General features: G+C 43.8%; 1 protein-coding gene across 2 annotated transcripts in view; it reads left to right on the top strand.

The window, feature by feature from the left end:
* The window catches only part of SWAP70 (switching B cell complex subunit SWAP70), a 79,154-nt gene extending 57,960 nt beyond the window's left edge, over positions 1-21,194 (top strand). Inside the window, exons 5-12 of one of the 2 annotated variants that reach the window (XM_059069161.2) lie at positions 1,101-1,247; positions 2,378-2,486; positions 4,201-4,382; positions 9,022-9,129; positions 10,684-10,850; positions 15,860-16,058; positions 17,013-17,109; positions 17,480-21,194. In XM_059069161.2, coding sequence (XP_058925144.1) covers positions 1,101-1,247; positions 2,378-2,486; positions 4,201-4,382; positions 9,022-9,129; positions 10,684-10,850; positions 15,860-16,058; positions 17,013-17,109; positions 17,480-17,586 — 1,116 coding nt within the window. In that variant the 3' untranslated portion in view covers positions 17,587-21,194. The remainder of the gene's footprint in view (positions 1-1,100; positions 1,248-2,377; positions 2,487-4,200; positions 4,383-9,021; positions 9,130-10,683; positions 10,851-15,859; positions 16,059-17,012; positions 17,110-17,479) is intronic. The other variant, XM_067038639.1, reaches the window with a different exon arrangement.
* The last annotated feature ends 338 nt before the right edge of the window (positions 21,195-21,532 follow it).

Below are 21,532 nucleotides of genomic sequence, written 5' to 3'. Positions count from 1 at the left end.
ATGATTAGAACTTAGTATAATAATCAAATGATACAGCCAAGGTATTATCATATATTTAACAATGTGTATAGTCTACCACAAGCTATCAGCACCTATGGATATACTATTTAAAATGTGAGTTATTCTTGAATAGTTCTGAAGGGTTTTGACCTATAATAAATGTGCAGTTTTGCTGAAGTAAAATTTTTAATCATACATCTTTGATGCTGATATATGGGGAGGTAGCACAGGGCTAGTAAGTGTGAGCATAGAAGCTATACTTAGAAGCCAGTAGCCTAACTACTGGTCCAGTTCTTTTTCTGCTCCTTTGGAGCAGAGTTCATCCTCCAGAATCGTGAGAGGTCAGGTAGAGAGGTACTTTGGTGCCAGAGGGTGACTGGCTGAGAAGATATGCTTGGCCAAGTTGACTGATAGCTTTTAGCATTTTCATTGATGGAGGTCTAGATTTACTGAGAATCACTGTGAGGTCTAGGTCTAGATTTACTGAGAATCTCAGAATCACTGTGTATGTGCGTGCGTGCATGTATTTGTATTTTCTGTTTTAAAGGGAACAGGTAGAATAGTATAATGAACTCCGTATACCCATCACACAGCCCCAGGAATCACTGATACCTGGTTAATCCTCCCCGCCTACTTTGACCTCTCCTATCTTATCTTTTTTTTTTTTTTTTTCTCCTGTCTTATCTTGACACAAATCCAGACATTTCATCTATAAATATTTCATTAGGCATCCCTAAAAATAAAGTATTAAAAAAAAGAAACCCCACAATGCTGTTAACATCAGGGGGTCCTGCAGTCTCTTATCTGCATATAGCTTTTGGAGAGGTTGGGGGGTTTGGATGGGGGGAGGAGATATCTCTGAGTGTCTAAAATTCTATGTAAACTTTTATCTGCACATGCTTGCATGAATTTGACTGGGTATAGTGCCCTGCCTTTGTAGCTCTTCGAAGGGTTCATGATCCATAAAGGGCAAGAACCTTTGATATTCATGTATTCAAGGCCAAACATCAGATAATGGAGTAGGCAAGAATATCAAGGAAGAGGTATCAGCTCTTATAAATAAAAGGACTAGAGTTTATATCAGATTTAATCTTTCACAGGGTTACATGATGAAAAAAGGCCATAGACGGAAAAACTGGACTGAACGCTGGTTTGTACTAAAACCCAACATAATTTCTTACTATGTGAGTGAGGATCTGAAAGATAAGAAAGGAGACATTCTCTTGGATGAGAACTGCTGTGTGGAGGTAAGAGTCAACGGTTACCTCTTTCCAGTGCTGCCCTCTGCTGTTCAAGTAGTTTATCTTCCTTCTTCTAGACTCCAGAGCCTTAACAATAATCTTAAAATTTACATTTCCAAAATAATATAGGCATACAGTAGCCATAGTTTCTGAACCAAAAAATTAGATACCTGGCAAAATTTTTTTCTAATGTGAATTATTTTCTTATACTCGAGAATAAAATACAGGGATTAAATCTCGTTTGTACATTTAAGGGATCATTTCTTGAATAAAATGGAGTCATAAATAAGAAAATAAAGTAAAAAAAAAATTCAGTAAGAAAGTGTTTGAAATCATGAATATATAAGAAAACCTGGGCCATTTTTGAGTGTAATAAATAAACCAAAAGAAGATGTGAGCATTGCCTTGGAATACTTAGGGTGACTTTCAGAATACTTTAGTCACAGCTGCTAATTCGGTAAAGAAGTGAAGTCCTCAAGAACATAAAGTTTTGAGTTTTTAATTTATAGCTGAACTATTGCCACATCTGTATTTGTTGAAGAACATTTAAAATACCTAAGATCTCATTCATAAATGATAATGTGTTGTGATGGATGAAATGGTATGTATTAATGTCTTAGGGTGTGCAGTGCCCAGTAAGGGGTCTTGTTAGATTCAAGTAAACATGGAGACTCATAAGATTACCATAGGCCATACCAGTCTACTTATAAGGATATAGGATAAGAACCACAGCCTGCCAGCAACAATACCCCTGGTGCAAGGAAGGGAGGGATGCATCTGGAGGGTGTGGGAATCACCCTGGGTTAGAAGCCTCATATCACATAGGAGTCAGGACCTATTGGAACAGTCCATGGGTATATCTTCCAGGGTTCCCGTAAGAGATGTGCTAAGGTACAAGGGTTGCTGTGCTCAGGAAAGCCCAAAGCATGGCCCATCAGGTGGTGTTGGTTCTCCCAGTCTAGGTGTAGTACACGAATCCAGGGTCATTTTTACCATAAGTACTGTTGCCTAGGGGGCAGCCTTAGTAAATCAGTAATATTCATTTATAGGTACTTCTTATATAAATAATTAAGATTGAACTTAATCTAAATACTTGAAAATAAAATTTTAAAGACTAATTTTGTTTTCTGTCTTAGTCCTTGCCTGACAAAGATGGAAAGAAATGCCTTTTTATCATAAAATGTTTTGATAAGACCTTTGAAATCAGTGCTTCAGATAAGAAGAAGAAACAAGAGTGGATTCAGGGTAAGGTAATTTTTATTACTTGTCATGACATAACTTGAGAGCTCTTTCAGCTTTGGATCTCATTAAAGATACTTGGCATTGTTTCCTCATTGTCTATAGTTATTTCTATGTGAAACAGTAGCTAGAAGAAAAACAAAGTGAGAGGAGTTCCCAAAATTTTCATCAGTTTCATTTGCCTGATGAATTTGTGGAAAAATTATAAACTGGACATTTTAGGTTTTTTTACTCTTACTATTTAAAGAACATGGAATTTCCCCTTTTAAGGACCATAAAGAATTTTAAAGTAGCCATTTTGACTATTTAGTAATGTGTAAAACAAAAGAGGAATTGTGCAATAGCTTTTGAATACTTCAAGTAATTTTCAAGATCTGTTACTTTTACAAGAAATCACTAGTTTCAAATAATCTCAAGAACACAAACTTCTGATTTAATAACTTTCAAACTAAAGTATTACTCCAAAATTAGTAAAGAATGAAACACTATTTATGAGATTTTATTTTTAATCATGAAAGAGGATTCTGAATGTTATATTCTTGAACATAGGTAAAATTGTTTTATTGAAAATTATGGTCATTTTGATGTAGTTTAAGAGTTTGCGGCAAGTGTACCTGGGTCTGAATCCTGTCTCCTGGGCTTCTGGGGTTGAGTTAGGAACTCTGTAGCAGCTTTCTTCTTCTGTGGAATGGGGCAAATAATAGTATCGACCTCTCAGGTTGTTGTGAGGGTTCATAATGAGATAATGAAGATATAGTTGCACATTTAAAAAACGACACATCATTGCAGAAATGTTTGTGACAGATTGCAAACAACTTAAATGTCCATTAATTGGGGAGTGGTTGAACAGATTATGGTACAGCTACACAGTGGAGAATTGTGCAGTACTGTGCAGTATGTACTGATATGGAAAGCTCTCCAAGGCTCTGAGGAGTGTGTTATGCCAACATTTGTGTCAACAGAAGATGGAGAACGTATATACATGTTTATTTGTATATGCTTAAAGTATCTCAGGAAAGATGCACAGCAACTGTTAGCATTAGTTGCTAGTGAAGTGGAGAACTCAGTACTGGGGGATAGGAGTAGGAGGGAGACTTCGTCTATGTCCTTTCACGCTTTTGAGTTTGAACAATGTGAAAGTATTAGCTCTTTAAATAATTGAAACAATCAGGAAAGAAATCAGATTTCACGTAAAAATTATATAATGCATGTAAAGGGTGTATATATAGCAAATATTCAATACATGGTAGCTGCTATTATCACCTCGGGAAGGGAGTATATAGGGAGATGGTTTCATAAGGTGTAGATGAGGGGCAGACTAAATACAGCAGGTAGCAAATCAGATACCAGGAACTTGATATCTCAGCCCTTGCTATGTCTTGTTCTTACTTGGCCTTTTGGGAAGTATAGGAAAGGGAGTTGGAAGTGTTGGGCTTTCCTCAAATGTGTGTGATATTCCCCACTCAAGATCTGTTTAAGCACAGATAGGCAGTTACGGAACTTTGGAGCTGGAAGGGACTTCAGAGATCATCTCTCTCGTGTTAGAGGTGAGAAACCCATGCTGTAAGAGGTTCTGTGACTTGCTCACGGTCACACCACTGCTCAGTGGCAGGATCAGAATTATCCTGGGTCTCTGGTTTTATTCCCACTACGCCATTTACATGTTAGCCTTACAAAGAATAAAGGGTATTCCCTGTTTTTTCTCCCATGCCTTTCACAGCCATCCATTCTACCATCCATCTGCTGAAGCTGGGCAGCCCCCCACCACACAAAGAAGCCCGCCAGCGTCGGAAAGAACTCCGGAAGAAGGTGCTGGCTGAGCAGGAGGAGCTGGAGCGACAGATGAAGGAGCTCCAGGTGGCAAATGAAAACAAGCAGCAGGAGCTGGAGACCGTGAGGAAGGTGGGAGTGGACGCTGGGCTGGGGGCAGGCTCTCAATTCACTGCACAAGCCACAGCGACCTTGCTCACTTGGTAGAGCTTTGGTTCTACCAAGACTAGGTTAATGCAACCGTAGAGAGATTTTTTTGTGTGAACTCTGCTCACAGGAAGTATATCTAGACCACTGAGTGAGACGCCCTGGTTTACCCAGCCCTTGAAAGTATGAGGGTCTTAGCGTAGCAGGGACATTTCATTGACCAGAAAAGAACATTGATAAGAACAATGAGCATAGTTGAATTTTGTCAGAGAAAGATGAGAAATTGTATTCCCCTAAGGATGTCAAGGTCACTTTTGGTGAACTGGACAGGATCTGTTGCTTTTTTAGGTTTTCCCCCTTAGCTCCCATCTTCACTCATAAGGATCTTGGAAGTCCCTTAGTGTTAGAATTGTGGGGTTTTACTTATTGCTTGGAGTCAGAGATACAGTCTGGGTCAGCTTCTCTTTCCATCTCAGGGCTAGGAGGTCAAGTACCACAGGCTGTATGAGATAGTTGACATTCATTGGGAAACTTTCTTCCTCGGTTGTGTATATCACAATTCTGGGTGTGGTGCTGAGTCCCCAGTGTGTGGTCATGGTCTTTATTTGGGGTGCCTTTGGGTTGATCCTGTCTGCCTTGAATCACTGAGCACCTGCTAACCACAAGCTCAAGCATCCTTTTGTGTCCTCTTGTGCACCACCTGTGCCCTGGGATGTGGCATAGTTTAAGGCCCCAAATTCCTGGCGGGGTTCTCCCTTTGCAACCCCTAGAAATGCCACACTCTGTGCTGACTTCCTCTGTTTCTGAAGTTGGTTGGTTGTCTATCTTACTGGTGTTTCCTGGTATGTGATGAATCATTTTTCTCTTGTTGCTTTCAAGATTTTCTTTTTGTCTTTGGTTTTCCACCATTTTACTATGATGTGTATGTCTGTATGATATGAAGTATGTGTTAAATTCTTTGTATTTATCTTAGAGTTCGTTGAACCTATTGGATGTGTAGGTTAATATTTTCCATCCAATTGGGAAAGTTTTCAGTCACTATTTCTTCCAATATTTTTCCTTCTCCTTTCTCTCTTTCCTATCCTTCAGATACTCCTGTTATGTGAATGTTGGTGTACTTAATGGGTGTCTCACATTTCTCTGATGCTGTTTTCTTCTCTGTTCTTCAGACTGCATAATTTCTATCAATCTATCTTTGATAGATTCTTCCTACAGCCCAAATGTATGTGTGAGAACCTCTAGTGAATTTTTCATTTAGTTATTGTACTTTTCAACTCCAGAATTTCCATTTGGTTCTTTTTTATAATTTCTGTCTCTTTATTGATGTTGTCTGTTTGGTGGGATATCATCTTATCATCTGTGACTTCCTTAAGCATGGTTTCCTTAGTTCTTTGAACATATAATAACTTCTTTGAAGTCTTTGCTAAATCCAGTATCTGGGCCCCTTCAAAGGAGTTTCTATTGCCTGCTTTTTTCCCTGCGTATGAGTCGCACTTTTTCTTTGCACATCTCATAATTTTTTGTTGAAAGCTGAATGTTTTAGATAATACATTGTAGCAACTCTAGATATGGCTTTTGCCCCTGTGCAACCTCTGACTGTCCTCCTCCAAAGCACAACCTTGGGCGTGCACACAGTGCCTTGGGGTGACCGAGGTGTCAGCAGGGCTTTTTATGGCATTCTTTTGTTTTATACAATTTTTAAAGGTTACACTCCATTTACAGTTATTACAAAATATTGGCTATATTCCCCATGTTGTAGACTACATCCTTAAGCCTGTCTTACACCCAACAGTTTGTACCTCCCACTTTCCCTACCCCTATCTTGCCCTCCCCCTGTAACTGCTAGTTTATTCTCTATATCTGTGAGCCTGCTTCTTTCTTGTTATATTCACTAGTTTGTTGTATGTTTTAGATTCCACATATAAGTGATATCATACTGTATTTGTCTTTCTCTGTCTGACTTATTTCACGTAGCGTAATGCCTTCCAAGTCCATCCATGTTGCTGCAAATGGCAGAATTTAATGGTTTTTTATGGCTAAGTAGTATTCCATTGTAGATATGTATTCACCACATCTATTTTTTATTCATTCATCTGTTGATAGACACTTAGATTGCTAACATATCTTGACAATTGTAAATAATGCTGCTGTGAAGATTGGGATGCATGTATCTTTTCAGATCAGTGCTTTTGTTTTTCTCGGATATAAACCCAGGAGTGGGGACTTCCCTGGTGGTCCAGTGGTTAAGAATCCACCTTCCAATGCGGGGGACACGGGTTCAATCCTTGGTCAGGGAACTAAGCTCCCACATGCTGCAGGGCAACAAAGCCCATGCGCCGCAACTGGAGAGCCTGTGCATTGCAGCTACTGAGCCTGTGCGCTCTGCAGCCGGCATACCACAACTAGAGAGAAGCCCGTGTGCCGCAACGAAAAGACCCTGCATGCCGCAACAAGGATCCTGTGTGCCGCAACTAAGACCTGACACGGCCAAATAAATAAATAAATAAATAAATATTAAAACCCAGGAGTAGAATTGCTGGGTCATATGGTAGTTGTGCTTTTTAATTTTTTGAGGAACCTCCATACAGTTTTCCACAGTGGCTGTACCAGTTTACATTCCCGCCAACAGCGTACAAGGTTTTGGGTTGTTTGTTTTTTTGATGTTGAGTTGTATGAGCTGTTTATATATGTTAGATATCAATTCCTTACTGGTCATATCATTTGCAAATATTTTCTCCCATTTGGTAAGTTGTCTTTTCGCTTTGTCAATGGCTTCCTTTGTTGTGTAAAAGCTTTAAAGTTTAATTAGGTCCCATTTGTTTATTTTTGCTTTTATTTCTTTTACTTCAGGAGATAGATTAAAAATAAATTGCTGTGATTTATGTCAAAGAGTATTCTGCCTGCGTTTTCCTCTAGGAGTATTATAGTATCTGGTCTTACATTTAGGTCTTTAATCTATTTTGAGCTTATTTTTGTATGTGGCAGCAGAGCTCTTTGTCTCCATTTCTGATCTGTTAGTGTCTCAGCTCTCTGTTAAGCCGGCTGCCTCTGTTGGTATCACCTCCAGTTGTTCATCTCACAGTGATTCCTCTGTTGTTTTCAACAATGCCCTGGGACCTACCTTGCCCCACAGTCTGATATTTAAATTCTGGCCCACATGTAGTTTTTGAGGCCTGTCTTTGCGACTTGTTCCTACTACACGGGGGCTGTTTGCTGGCTTCCCCTGGCTTCCCCTGTCAGACTTCTAGCTGGCCTGTGGTTTCATTTGTTGGTCTTGTCGACTGAAAAAAAACACAGCCTAAAATCTGAGAGTTATGTTTTATTCGGGGACTTTACTGAGGACTGTAGCCAGCCCGGGAGAAAGCTTCTCAGGTCTGAGGAACTGTTCCAAAGAGGTAAGCGGGGAGCCAGGGTACATAGGAGTTTTTGTTGAAAAAAACAAAACAAAACATGTAGTTACTGCTAATCACAAAAAACAGATATTTCAAGTTAATGATTTTAGTGCTTTTCAATATATGGGAAGATGCAAATCTGAGCTCATTAAAATTATTTGTTAGATATGTGTCTTAACTATCTAGGGCCAGTATCCTGTTTTCCTCCAACCTGAATTCCTCTCAGGGTGCACTGTTGGGACAGCTGCAGTGGCTGATGGCTTGATGGTGGGCAGTATTCTTTGTTCATTGGAATGGCAGGCAACATTTTTTTGTCTGCACCCTCATGGGAGATACCTTAGCCCTAGATTGGAAACTGAGGAGAGAGGGAGGCTTATGTTCTTGGTTCCATGGCCATGGGGTAGAGCCTCCTTCCACTGCCATGGTCGGGGGAGCAGTAGGCAGAGAGGGGGCCGCACCGTGGCTCATATGCCATAGACTTTTCACTATTCTTGCTGAGATTCAGTTGATTTTCTTGGATAAGTGTTCTCCGTTTGCTGTTTGCTTTTAGGATAATTCCCAGAGACTTTAAATGGTTGTTTTTGCTTTTCTTCTAAATGTTGTTTTGCCAGGGAAAGGGTCTGTGGAGTTCCTCATGCACCCTTTGGGAAGTTGAGCTCTGATAAAGTTTTTTTTTTTTTGCGGTATGCGGGCCTCTCACTGTTGTGGCCTCTCCCGTTGCGGAGCACAGGCTCCGGACGCGCAGGCTCAGCGGCCATGGCTCACGGGCCCAGCCGCTCCGCGGCATGTGGGATCTTCCCGGACCGGGGCGCGAACCCGTGTCCCCTGCATCGGCAGGCGGACTCTCAACCACTGCGCCACCAGGGAAGCCCTCTGATAAAGTTTTAAAGAATAATCTTAAGATGACAAAACTGTATAGGACAAGCTCAAGAAATAGATTAGAACCTCATGAATGCATTTGCAAGTGAATTTAACTTAATGACTGTACTAAAATTTTCTTGGCAAAATGTTGTTCAGAGTTATTAGGAATCATTCATTTACCTAATTTGTTTTGTATGTTGACTGGGAAAATTGTTGGAATGGAATTCCAGTGGATCTACAAGTTTTATTCTGTCTTTATTGAACACTGAGAATGTTTGACTTCCTCCATAATGTTTAAGTGTGACCATTTCTCTCCACATGCACTTCCATTGTAATATTCCCTGCTTTTCTGTGGATGGGTTTTTGGGTAGAAACTAGAAGAAGCAGCATCTCGGGCAGCAGAAGAAGAAAAGAAGCGCCTTCAGACTCAAGTGGAGCTACAGGCCAGGTTCAGCACGGAGCTGGAGCGGGAGAAGCTTGTGAGTACCGCATGCCCAGAGGTGCTGTGGCCTTAACTCACAGAGCCAGCCCTGGTCGGCAGAGGGGCAAAGGCCAGCCTGGGTTGGTGGAGGGTGAAGAGCTGGGAGGCTAGAGTGAGATCATCTTGCCAGCTTGGCTCTGCTGCTGACTTGCAGTGGGCTCCTGGGGAAGTTACATGTTTGTTCTTCATTCATTATCGGTTTATTGAGCACCTTCTCTATGCCAGGCACCATGCCAAGGATATAAAGGTAAACCCTGCACTCATGACCCCCAAGTAGAAATTTATGGAATGGGATGATAAGTACTGGAGTAGGAGGACTAAAGTTCCTGGTTTGCCTGGGACAGTCCCTGCCATCATGGTACAATTATTAATAGCATCCCTTTCAGCCTTCAGAGTCTTGGCTTGGAAAATAAATAGCTACGGAAAAAGTAAGCATAAGTTCCATGACGTTGCACCTCTGTCATGAGCAAAGTGAGGGTTCTGAAGTCAGGAGAGCACATGAATGCTGGTCTGCCGCTCTTGGCAGCTCTGACTCGTCATCTGATTAGAGGTTCTCATCCCCAAGAGACCCAAGGTCCAGGTCACTTCAGGCAGCGAGCTGGTTAATTGGAACACAGGTCTCCTCACATGAGTTGCAGTGTGTGGGAGAGGGCTGGGCCCAGGGCCTATTAAATAGGTGATGTGACATTCCCTTTAGCACCTTTTTGTTGCTCAGACTTGCAGTGGACGTGTTTGTGTCTCGAGAAGAAGGCACGTGTGACATGGGGGGTGCTGCCCTCACTGCCAGAAGATCTGGGTTCGTGTCCTGTGTTCCTGCTGATGAATAACTTGTTTCTCTTCTTCAAATTAGGGGGATAGTCATATGATCCTTCATGACCCTTATGAGGGTGAACTAAGCTAATGCAAGTAAAAGTATCTTATAAACTGCAGAGACGTATGCTAATGTGTATGTTATTGCATTTACTTATAAGGCAGAGATTCAAAGCTCTTTACGCTAGAATGGAGAAACCATAAATGTGTTAGAACACTAATTAAGTGCTTGAGGTCCCCCAGGGGCCAGAGGTGCCCTAGGGAGGGCAGCCAGGTAAGTGCAGAAGGGCTCACTGCAGGCCAGTCTTTCCTTTCCCCCTTATTTTAACCCTTCAGCTGTTCTGACTGGGTAAAGGTTCATTCCCTTTAGAGGAGACTCTTGGTAGAAAGATGGTGATTTTAAGACAGAAAGGAGTTAAAAGAGAAATTATACAGGGAAATATTTTTTTCTTGAGTCTGAAATGTGGAGTGAAAGGGATGAGAAATATACCAGGGAAGGAGAACAGCGTTTAGGATGTAGCTTGTGTACCCAGACTCTTTGGTTGTGGTCTTGGGTCTTGGCATTGGGTGTGGTGCTCTTGCTTCCTCGGTCTTCGGGGAGTGAAGGACGGGGCCCTGTCCACCCTGATGGGCTGAGGCTGTGGCCTGTGCTGCGGCTTCACTCAGGGTGGTGGTGGAGCAGGAGGCTTTCCCTGAGGGCGAAGTCAACCTGAGTTTAAACATGACTCTTTTATACCGTCAGATCAGGCAGCAGATGGAAGAACAGGTTGCCCAGAAATCTTCTGAACTGGAACAGTATTTGCAGCGGGTCCGGGAGCTGGAAGACATGTACCTAAAGCTGCAGGAGGCTCTCGAGGATGAGAGGCAGGCCCGGCAAGATGAAGAGACTGTGCGGAAGCTTCAGGCCAGGTGCCGATCGCCTCATCCTCTGTGCTTTATGTGCTTTGCCTGGACTCCTCATACACTTTCTAGGAATGACTAACTCTGCTGAAGAGGGAGGGGTGTCTGACAGATTGGAGAGACCCTGGAGGCTTGGCTGGCTGGGCTATTTATTCCCAGTCTGGGCCGCTGGGAGATCCTTGCTTATAGGGCTAAAGACAGGCCTCAGCTACCCTCTCCCAGTTTCTAACTTGCTTCCCCATTTGCTTTCTTTAAGATGTCATGTCAGGGGATGCAGCGCTAAAAACTGTTTCCCCAGCTGGTCAGTGCAGGCATATCTTGTGCTTTAAGCTACGCCCCCTGTTTTAGGAGCACTTGTACATTTTCTGGGGTACATTTTCCATGGCTGCCATGCCACACGTGGAGCGGCAACAGATGTTCTTTTAATCTTCAGGAGGAAAGAAAGAAGGAGGTTTCTTTGTTATGTATGTTGCCAAAAATGACTTCAAAAATAAATGAATTAGGTTTTGAAAAGTTTGATTCTATTTAAGGAAAAAATTATCTTCTAAATAGAAAATTAAATGCCTAGCACATTTCCTGGCATTTATGGGTCCTACAAGTGTGTGTTCGCCATGGTGTTAACCAGGGGATGGGAACCACCACCCTGTTGTCATTGGGCAGTGATGTTAGCACACCATCCACTGCATGGGAAGGTTTGGTCCCATGTGACTTGCAAAGAGAGACATTCTAAGGGACATTAGACGTTTTTGAACTTCCTCATCATTTGTGATGTGTCAAGAGTTTATAGATTGCCTTGTGCAGAGATTCACAGGTAAGATATGTTATATATATTAACTTCTGTGTAGCTTTGAGGGAGGTTAATTATGACACAGCAGAGATTAGATCATAAAGGGAACCAGATAGCTCTAGAAATTCATTAAAGTATTAGTTATTTCATGTTTATAGAATGAGTGATGTTTTGAATGAGACAATTTTGGAAAATTGATGCCAGTAGTTTTTAACCAGTGGTAAATATCATCATCACCTATAAAGCTTTTAAAAAATACTCATGTAGGGCTTGTCACAAACACTAAATCAAAATATCTGTGGATAGGAGCCCAGGCATGAGTATTGTTATTTAAAAAGCTCTGGCTAGGGAACTTCCTGGCAATCTAGTGGTTAGGACTCGGTGCTTCCACTGCAGGGGACGTGGGTTCTATCCCTGGTCGGTGAACGAAGATCCCTGCATGCTGTGCAATGCGGCCAAAAAAAAAAAGCTCTGGCTAATTATTTTGTACACTCTGATTTAAGTAAATGGCAAAATGGTTTCAACCTTTTAAATGCAAATATAACTACTACATACAGCTCTGCTCCAATAAGCTGAAATTACTGCACAAAAACGAACTACTTTTTCTTGGGGTATATAAGGCCATTTTATGAATTTTACTACTCTAAATTGTTTTTCTTTTACCTTAGTTTTTGGAACTTGAAGTGGACAGATTCGCGCCCTCTAGTGGTCATTTTTAAGTGAGGCGAGTCCATCTCTTTCCCGAAGTCACAGGAGGCTGGGCCTGATTCAGGGGGACATTTTGTCAGATTGGCAAAGGGGGCTTTCTCCTTGCTCCCACTCAGGGTAGGCCTTTCTGAGTAGGAAATCAAGGGAAGTCATCGTGGAGTTGAGATAGAAACATTTAAGTCTGGTACTAATGAACTGTAACATAATCTTAGGCTGAGGGTGTATATACAGGGCTTTTTAAAAAAAATTTATTTTTATTTTTGGCTGCGCACAGGCTTTCTCTAGCTGCGGTGAGTGGGGACTACTCTTCGTTGCGGTACGTGGGCTTCTCATTGCGGTGGCTTCTCTTGTTGCAGAGCACGGGCTCTAGGCACGTGGGCTTCAGTAGTTGTGGCACGTGGGCTCAGTAGTTGTGGCTCGTGAGCTCTAGAGCGCAGGCTCAGTAGTTGTGGAGCACGGACTTAGTTGCTCCGCGGCATGTGGGATCTTCTGGACCAGGGCTGGAACCCGTGTCCTTGCATTGGCAGGCAGATTCTTAACCACTGCGCCACCAGGGAAGCCCTAAAGGGCTTTTTAGTTAGCCTCTGTCCTTTCTTTAAGCGATAGCAAGTCATTCTTGGAATGTTTGGCATCTCATTGTTCTTCCAATGGATGGTGCCTTCTCTGTCAGTGTCTTAAATTTTCCCAGAGATATTTTTTATAGTGAATTATTTCAATACAAGAACTTTGACTTGAGCCATCTGGATCTTGTTGTTTTTTTTTTCCCCACTAAAATTGAAGGTTTTTTTTAAAAAATGTGTAATCCTGAAGGTTATCTATCCTCTCTTGAATGGGAACTCAGAAGGAAACTGTTCATTTAACATTTGGACAGCTCAATTATTGGAAAGTTCTTGAGACGGAGCCATAGTCTGTCCGATTATAACTTCTGCCCACTAAATTTTTGTGTCTGTGAGGCCTAGGAGCGTACCTTAGGTCTGTATTCCCAGCAACTAGTACAGTGTATGGCACACAGTAAGTGCCCAAGGAGTATTTTTTGAACGAATGGAGCCAGGTTCTACTCATGGGGCCATGTGGAACAACAGTCTCTTCCTTGCGATAATACTCTTCATGTATTTGAAGGCAGTTGGCGCTGAGCCCTGGAGTGAGGTCTGGGTTTGATTCCCAGCCCTGGTACTTTCTAGCTATGTAATTTTAGAAAAGTTAGTTCATTTCTTGCAGCCTGCAGTTCCTTATCTATACAATAAGCTCATAGGGTTGTTGTGAAGGGTAAAGGAGGGGATGCTTGCAAAGAGTTTCGTGTAACGTCTGGATCTGGTAGTCACTCGGAGTATGTTGGTCTCTGTTCCTTTAGCTCATCTGCAGATGGGGAAGATATGCAATATGTAGAATGTCAAATAAGCATTCAAAAAAGGTGTTGATAGGCTGGAATGATGGTTTTAGAGCAAGAAGATAATTTAAAATAGCAACAGAACAAGTATAGGATCCAGGATACTTGGCTTAATAGCAGCTCATTTGAAAAGATTCAGGGTTTTACTTCCCTGATATGATTGATTGCCAAAAACCCCAGGCAGCCTTCATGAAATATTTGGAGCAAATGAGGTAATAGTCTCACCATAATAATATTAGCTGATATTTATTCAGCACTTACGACATGGTAGGCACTAAGTATCTTACCTGCATTATCACGTTTAATGGATCAGCAAACCGTTGATGGTAGGTATAGTTCCTATTCCTTTTTTATAAATGAAGAAACTGAGTCACAGAGAGGTTCAAGTCTTTAGTCAGGAGTCTTGTTTGTAAACCACAGAAACCAGCTTGGGTTAGCTAAAGAAATAAAAAGCATTTGTTGGAAGGTTCTTGAGAAACTCACCACTTCCACAGAAAGGCAGGTGGCCAGGCCTTGAACACAGGCAGGAGCCAAGGGAGGCTGAGTAGCCCTGACCAGGCCACGGCAAGAGCCCAGCGAGGGTGCCACTGATGTCGGCATTGGCACCGTGGGTCGGTCAGTCAGTTGTCTCCGTTGCTTCTGCCATCACTTGACACTAGATGTTGCTGCCACCAAAAGATAAATTCTTCCCTGTCTCTGCTCCTTTTTGTCAGTGGCTTCCATCAAGACATCCCTAGACACGTGAAGGGGATTCAGGCTGGGCAGCATAACCTCCTGCAAATGTCCCTTCCCCTCCAGACTTGCACCACTAGGATGAAGAATCCTTCCGGTCTCATTCACTGTTGTATCCCCTGTGCCTAGAAAAGCACATGGACAGTGTGGAATATACACACACTGAGTGAGTGAGTCCACTCTGCACCGGTCAGCCCACGTTGGCAGTGTTGTGTTCACTGCGGATGTCACACTCCGAGGGGTGTCTCAGAGGGTGCAGATTGGCCCTTGGTGGAACCCGGGGTAGGGGATGGGAGAGCTCATCTTACTTGAGGAAGAACTTTCTAGAATCAAGGCTGCCAGAAATAAACTGACCCGGTTTGTGAAGCGTGGCCCAACACACAGAACTGGAGAACCACCCTGTAGGATGTTGTAGAGGGAATTCCTACAGTGGTGTGGGACTGGGGATGGGGATTGGGGTAGTCAGATAGGGGCTGTAGAGTCTGTTACGTTGCTTCTGCTGTTGTCGGTTTTAGAAGCGCAAACGCTCTTAGGTAGTAGTACTGGCCTGCCGTGTGGCTTGTTACCATAATTCTGATGGTCAAGCCGGTAGAGATGCGTCCTGTCCTGGGCTGGCATCTAACCACATTGTCTACACTTTGGGTACAGGTAGGGCTGCATGTTAATTTATTTATTAAATACCGGCATAGCTGGATATTCTCAGATAGGTATTCTGTTGTTAAAAGATAACATTTGGAAGTCACACAGGCCTGGGTTGAAATCCATTAGTTACCTGTGCGTCATACTTTTAAACCCTTTGACTTCATGTGCAGGATGAAGTCAATAACACCTTGCAGGATTGTGGAGGGTTAGCAGCAATGAAGACGAAGAGCCTGACAGGCAGTGCTTCGTTAGTAAATGGTGTCTGCTTACTCTACCTTTTGTCAGCTCCTTCTCTTGCTTTCATTAGTCAGCTTTTTCCTTGGTGATAGGTTTTCTCTAGATAAGAAATGTTTTAATGTTATAGCAACCTGGCAGATTTCAAAACATGGCCCTGCCTGCCAGGTGAATGACCTAGTGCAGGTCACTTAACCTTTGTGCCTCACTTTTTTCATCTCTGAACTGAATAATAATAGTACTTAAGTTTATTGTGAGGATTAATTGAGAAAACACACTTCCTACTTGGCCCATTAAGCCTTCAACGCATGTTATTTTTACTGTCATTTTTTTTTTCATAAAAGGGTGAAACAGAGCGTGGAGCAGGACTCATGAGTCACCTTAGCCACTTTGTGAATCTAGTTTCCTTCTTGTGAAATGAGGGTTGGGTTAGATGACCCCCAGGCTTCTCTGCGGCTCTGGCGTGCTCCTCCGTCTGCTAGGTCAGGGGCGGTGACCGGCGGGTCTGACGCCGAGCTCGTCTCGCAGGTTGCTGGAGGAGGAGTCGTCCAAGAGGGCCGAGCTGGAGAAGTGGCACTTGGAGCAGCAGCAGGCCATTCAGACCACGGAGGCGGAGAAGCAGGAGCTGGAGAACCAGCGCGCCGTCAAAGAGCAGGCCCTGCAGGAAGCCATGGAGCAGCTGCAGCAGCTCGAGCTTGAGCGGAAGCAAGCACTTGAGCAGTACGAGGTCATTAAACCCAGCCCTGCAAACACGTGCATTTAAATATTCTTAAACATTTAAAACAACAGGATATTTGCTTTACTGTAAGAAGCGGTGTAAGAATTGTGTTTAGCTGTAGGTAAGAATTTTTTTACAGGCGATGGGGCGTTAATAGTTGGAGTCCAATCAAGAGACTGAAACTACACGGCAGTATGAACAGGGAAGGTTTAATATAAGCAACTCTTGACTCTAACTGGGGATTACCTCCTGAGCAGCAAAGAAAACTCTGAGCTGCAGGAAGGGCAGACACAGGAAGCAGCCACTGCCTCTAGGGCTGAGGCAGAGCACCCAGGGGAGGAACACATCCTCTTTGCTCCCTTAGCCCAGTGCTGTGATCCAGTCCTTCCCGGAGAGGGCATGGCCTTTGCCCACTGGGTGGCAGAAAAGCTCAGTGAGGTGCTGAGACTGGGAAGCCACCCTCTGGGGCGCTGGTGGAACCTGCCCACAGCAGAGGTGCTGCTAAAACCCACTGGTGTGAGCACCATGGGTGTCCCACTTGCCACAGGAGCTGCTGAGCAGAGCACAGTGGAGCCTCCTCCAGTGTCCCACCAGCCCCTCCACTAACGAAGCTTAAGTGGTGCCAGCTGGCGAGGGAACGTTAGCCTAACAGCACAGGCAAGACAGCGAAGGGTGGATTTGGAGCCGAGAGGCAGTAAGCCGCAACTGGCACACACAAGGATCTTATATATTCATCTATGATTAGTGCGAATTAGGTCCTCTTTGTGACCTCGGGCAGGTTACTTAGCTGCTCTGAATCCTAGTTTCCGCATCTGTAGAACAGGATAATAATATTTCATGCTTCTTATGGCTGTGACGATTTAATGAGATAATCCACTAGTGTACAGTAAGTGCCTAATCATTGTTATTTGACTCTTAAACTAGCTGTGTGTTTGCATAGTCTAAAATCTGCTTTTGTTCCAGGGAGTTAAAAAGAAGCTGGAGATGGCAACTAACAAGACCAAGAGCTGGAAGGACAGAGTGGCCCAGCATGAAGGGTTAATTCGATTGATAGAACCAGGTAACACACTCTTTGAAGTAATCAGATATTTAGTCAATTTATTTTTCTGTTTTATTTGTGTACTTGAATTGTGCTTAAAAAAACCCCCCAAAAACCCAAAACAAAAAACAAACTTCCTCAGCCCAAATATACCGAAATCCAGATGTTTACAGTAAATTTCTCTTGAATAATCACTTGCCCTCTGATAGATAAGAAGGCCTGGTTAATCCCCTTCGTATACATCTTCTAGTTGTTTTGGCTGGTATAACCTTTATGGATGTTCCTCAGAGAAGAAATAAAGTAGAAAAGTTACTCCTTTGTCTGTGGAAAAATGATAATGTTAATTGAAGAATATAAGACTTCCTATGTTTAATGCATGTTTGTCTCTTAGGTTCCAAAAACCCTCACCTGATCACTAACTGGGGCCCTGCAGCTTTCACCCAGGCAGAACTTGAAGAGAGAGAGAAGAGCTGGAAAGGAAAGAAGGCCACGGAGTGAGCAGAAGTCATGTCAGTTATGTAGGTTCTGAGTATAACTGGAAAGCTTTACGCTAAAGACAAAAGGACCTGGCTTTGCTGCTTCTAACTCTTCTTCTTTCAGTGCCTCCTGTGGGGTCAGTATACTAAGGAAACCTTCTTATTTATCTTCCTGTAAAGAAGAGCTTACCTGAAAAGAAAAAAAAAAGTCAGCCTCATCAAGCTCTTTATTTACCCTTTCTCTGAAAACTTCAGCTTCTGAAAGTTCCCGTTAGCTTCCTCAGATTGTCGGTGGGGCCAGCGCTAGGACAGCGCGGTGGCGCCCTCATCGACCCGCGCGGCGTGTGGCTGGCAGCGAGCGGCGCTCAGCTCACCGGCTACCAGGACCTCTGCGGGCCGGGCCGTTGTTCTTCCTCCTCCGAGTGCTTGTTCCTAAACTAGATGGGCCAGTCTGCTCGCCGTGGCCCGCGGTTGACGGGGACTGCCTGTGACCACGGCTGCTGTACTGGAGAAGGCGTTTCTCCCGCACGCGGTCCTCGCTCTGACTAAGCGGTTGCCGTCCGTGTCTCTGGTTGTGCAGGTTCATGCATCCTGGTCCCAGCGGCGCTATCTCAAGGAGGCAGAAGTCTTTCAAACAATGCTTTGGCTGAGATAGATACTTATGAGTCAAGGACAGCACAGAGATGAACTAAGTAAATCCCATTTGGAATGATGTTTTGATACTAACTGAATTCCTCCTAATATTTAAAATGGTTTCAACTGTCCAAGTGCCGGCAGACCCCTTGGTTTTACTTTTGTAGTTACTGTACAGAACATTTCAGGTGTCCATGAATGCTTGTCCTAATCAGACCTTTTCCTTGATAAATAGGGATATGATCATTTCTAGGAATCATTCATGAAAAAAGTTTTAAAATGTATTTTTGTGATGTGCTATGTTGAGAGGGAACAAAATATTTATAATTTTCAAACATTCTTACCTAAATATTATACAATGTAATATGCTGAACTTAATTTTTTTGCTAATTTTCTAAGATATATTAAAAGTGTTTTGTATGGTTTTTGTTTGTTTTAGTAAAATGGAATCAGTAAGAAAGTAAAAAAAATACCAGAAGAGCATACATTTTCAACTGTCTGATTTGATAGGACAGGAGGGTAAGGTTGTGTGTATTTGTGCATGTTTTCATATAATGAGATGAACTTAGATTTAGGGACACTTCCTGAAAACACTGCGTTTGCAGTTTGGAGCCCCCAAACCAGTGCTATCACGAAGTTAGCTGTGGCCTCAAGTTTGGCATTTGAGTCACTGATGTGGGAAACCGTGGTGGATGTGTCAGCTCACAAACGGGAACTTACAAAGATGATTTCTCCCTCATTGTTGCTGTGCCCTCCAAATCCTCTTACCTCTGCTTTCCCGAATTTTCTTTTTATGCCTCTCAGTTTTTCTTTCAGTTTTACCAGAGTAAACAGTGTGGTTTTTTTTGTTTTGGTTTTACACAGTTGCCAAGATTAAAACACCTCCTGCGGATTAAGCAGGCCCACTCAGTCCAGCGTGATTATGTCTTGGAAAACTGATCATTTCCTTCTAGAGGAGAGAACACAGTGGTTGGTGTTTTTTTAACTTTTTTTTTTTTTTGGCCGCGTCGGGTCTTAGTCACAGCACGCGGGATCTTCGTTGTGGTGCTCGGGATCCTTGCTAGATGCGGCTCGCGGGCTTCTCTCTAGTTGGAGCGTTTGGGTTTTTTCTCTTCTCTAGTTGTGGTATGCAGGCTCCAGGGTGCGTGGGCTCTGTAGTGGCACGCAGGCTCCAGAGCGTGTGGGCCCTGTAGTTTGCAGCACACAGGCTCTCTAGTTGAGGCGCGCGAGTTCAGTAGTTGTGGCACGTGGGCTTAGTTGCTCCGCAGTATGTGGGATCATAGTTCCCTGACCAGGGGTCAAACCTGTGTCCCCTGCATCGGAAGGCAGATTCTTTACCACTGGACCACCAGGGAAGTCCCTAACTTCTTTCTCTACTGCAGTGGTCCTCAACCAGGGATGATACTCCCTGAACCCCCCAAGCCTAAGTCTGGAGGGACAGTGTCTGGGGACATTTTAATTGTCACTACTGGGTTTGTTACTGGCATCTACAGGGTAGAGGCCAGAGATGCTGCTAAACATCCTACAATTCACGGGATGGTCCCTGTAACAAAGACTTACATGACCTAAGATGTGACTAGTGCTGAGGTTGAGAAAACCTTCTCTGCAGAAAGGCAAGATCTAGGTTTGGAGCACAACAGTCTCTTGGAGTCAGGGTTTCCCCAGGAGTTGACCTCTTTGGTGTAAATGGGGCACATGTGGGAGGAGAGTGGCCGTGTGCTCTGTGAGCAGGCAGAGAGCAGAGGGCGGGAGCCTTGGCTCAACCCGTGCGGGGCGTTGTGCTTTAGGAACTCTGTAAATGCCTTTTCAGCATAGGTGCAAAGGGAATTGCTTTGGATATGCTTTAAAGTCTCCCTGGGATGCAGGTTGCTGCGGCGTGAAATGTAAAGCTGCCATGACCTTGATTTCTTCGTGTGAGTGGCTAAGCACGGGGAGGGGCTGTTGGAACCATTCAGCAGCTGGTGAGGGATGAGTGTTCAGATTTATGGCCTGGCTGGTGATGTACCTCACAGAGCACTGCTGCCTGTTACACTTGGCAAAGCCTCCGTCATGCCTTCAGGGTTGTGCCAGCAAGGCATAGCTGCCCTAGTGGAGCGGGTGACGCCAGGCCACGGGAAGTGGGGAAGAGGCGCGACCCAGCTGTTACCAGTTCATAGTAGGGGCTCAACATTTACTGAAAGAATCAGTCTTGGGAATACTTTAAGGTCTATCTGTTTCTTTCCTCTTGCTCTCCCTCTACTTCCTTCCTTATTTTTATATTCATTTTGAGACCTGTAAAAGTCACCCCTCAACTTTAGGAAGCCATATGGTGATATCTATTCAAGCTAAAGACAACACCTACCCTATGGGCCGGCGGTTCCTCCAAGGGAAATGAGGCATGTGTCCACAAGAAGACCCTGCAAGGAGGTTCACAGCAGCTTCACTCAGGATGACCCAAACCATCAACAAAGTGCTCATCAGCAGAGAACAGATCAATGAATGTGGTATATTCAGACCAAGGATACCATACTTTATTTAAAAATAGTGTCACTGAGAGGGCTTCCCTGGTGGCGCAGTGGTTGAGAGTCTGCCTGCCGATGCAGGGGACACGGGTTCGTGCCCCGGTCCGGGAAGATCCCACGTGCCGCGGAGCGGCTGGGCCCGTGAGCCATGGCTACTGAGCCTGCGCGTCCAGAGCCTGTGCTCTGCAACGGGAGAGGCCACAACAGTGAGAGGCCCGCGTACCACAAAAAAAAATAGTGTCACTGAGAGATGCAGCAACATGGATGAATCTCACAGACATTATGTTGAGCAAAGAAGCCAAACACAGAGAAAATACTGTTTGATTCCATTTATATTAATTTCCAGAACCGGCAGAACTAATCTGTGGTATTCAAAGTCAGAATTGTGGTTTGCTGCGGGTGGGAAGGGTGGTTATTGACTGGAAACAAGTGAACCTTCTGGGATGCTGGAAATGGGTAGCAGTTACATAAGTAAAATATATCAACTTTACACTCAAGATTTGTAGTTTGCTCTTTGTAACTAGTGCCTCTAGAATGCTGGACTGGCTAGTCCCTAGGGGTCAGCTGGTCCAAAGCCCTCAACTTTGCAGAGAAGTACCTGGCAGGGGATGGGCCAAATCTACCCAGGAACAGCTGCCCCTCTTCCAGGATGTGGTTCATGAGAGCACCTGCCCCCTGCTGGGTCCTTTAAATACAGGTGATGTCACACATTTTTAATCTCAGTTTTTTCTATCTCCCATCACGCAGCTGGTTGCGTGTCCCTGCTTCACCCCTCTGTGGAGGGGTGGCCCCAACCCCTCCTAGTCCTGTGCTCAGCTTCCATTGACCTTTCTG

The sequence above is a fragment of the Kogia breviceps genome, chromosome 7 (genome assembly GCF_026419965.1).
Source record: "Kogia breviceps isolate mKogBre1 chromosome 7, mKogBre1 haplotype 1, whole genome shotgun sequence".
NCBI lineage: Eukaryota > Metazoa > Chordata > Mammalia > Artiodactyla > Physeteridae > Kogia > Kogia breviceps.
Note: the sequence above shows the minus strand (reverse complement) of the source record. Positions and strands in the feature narration are given on the sequence as shown.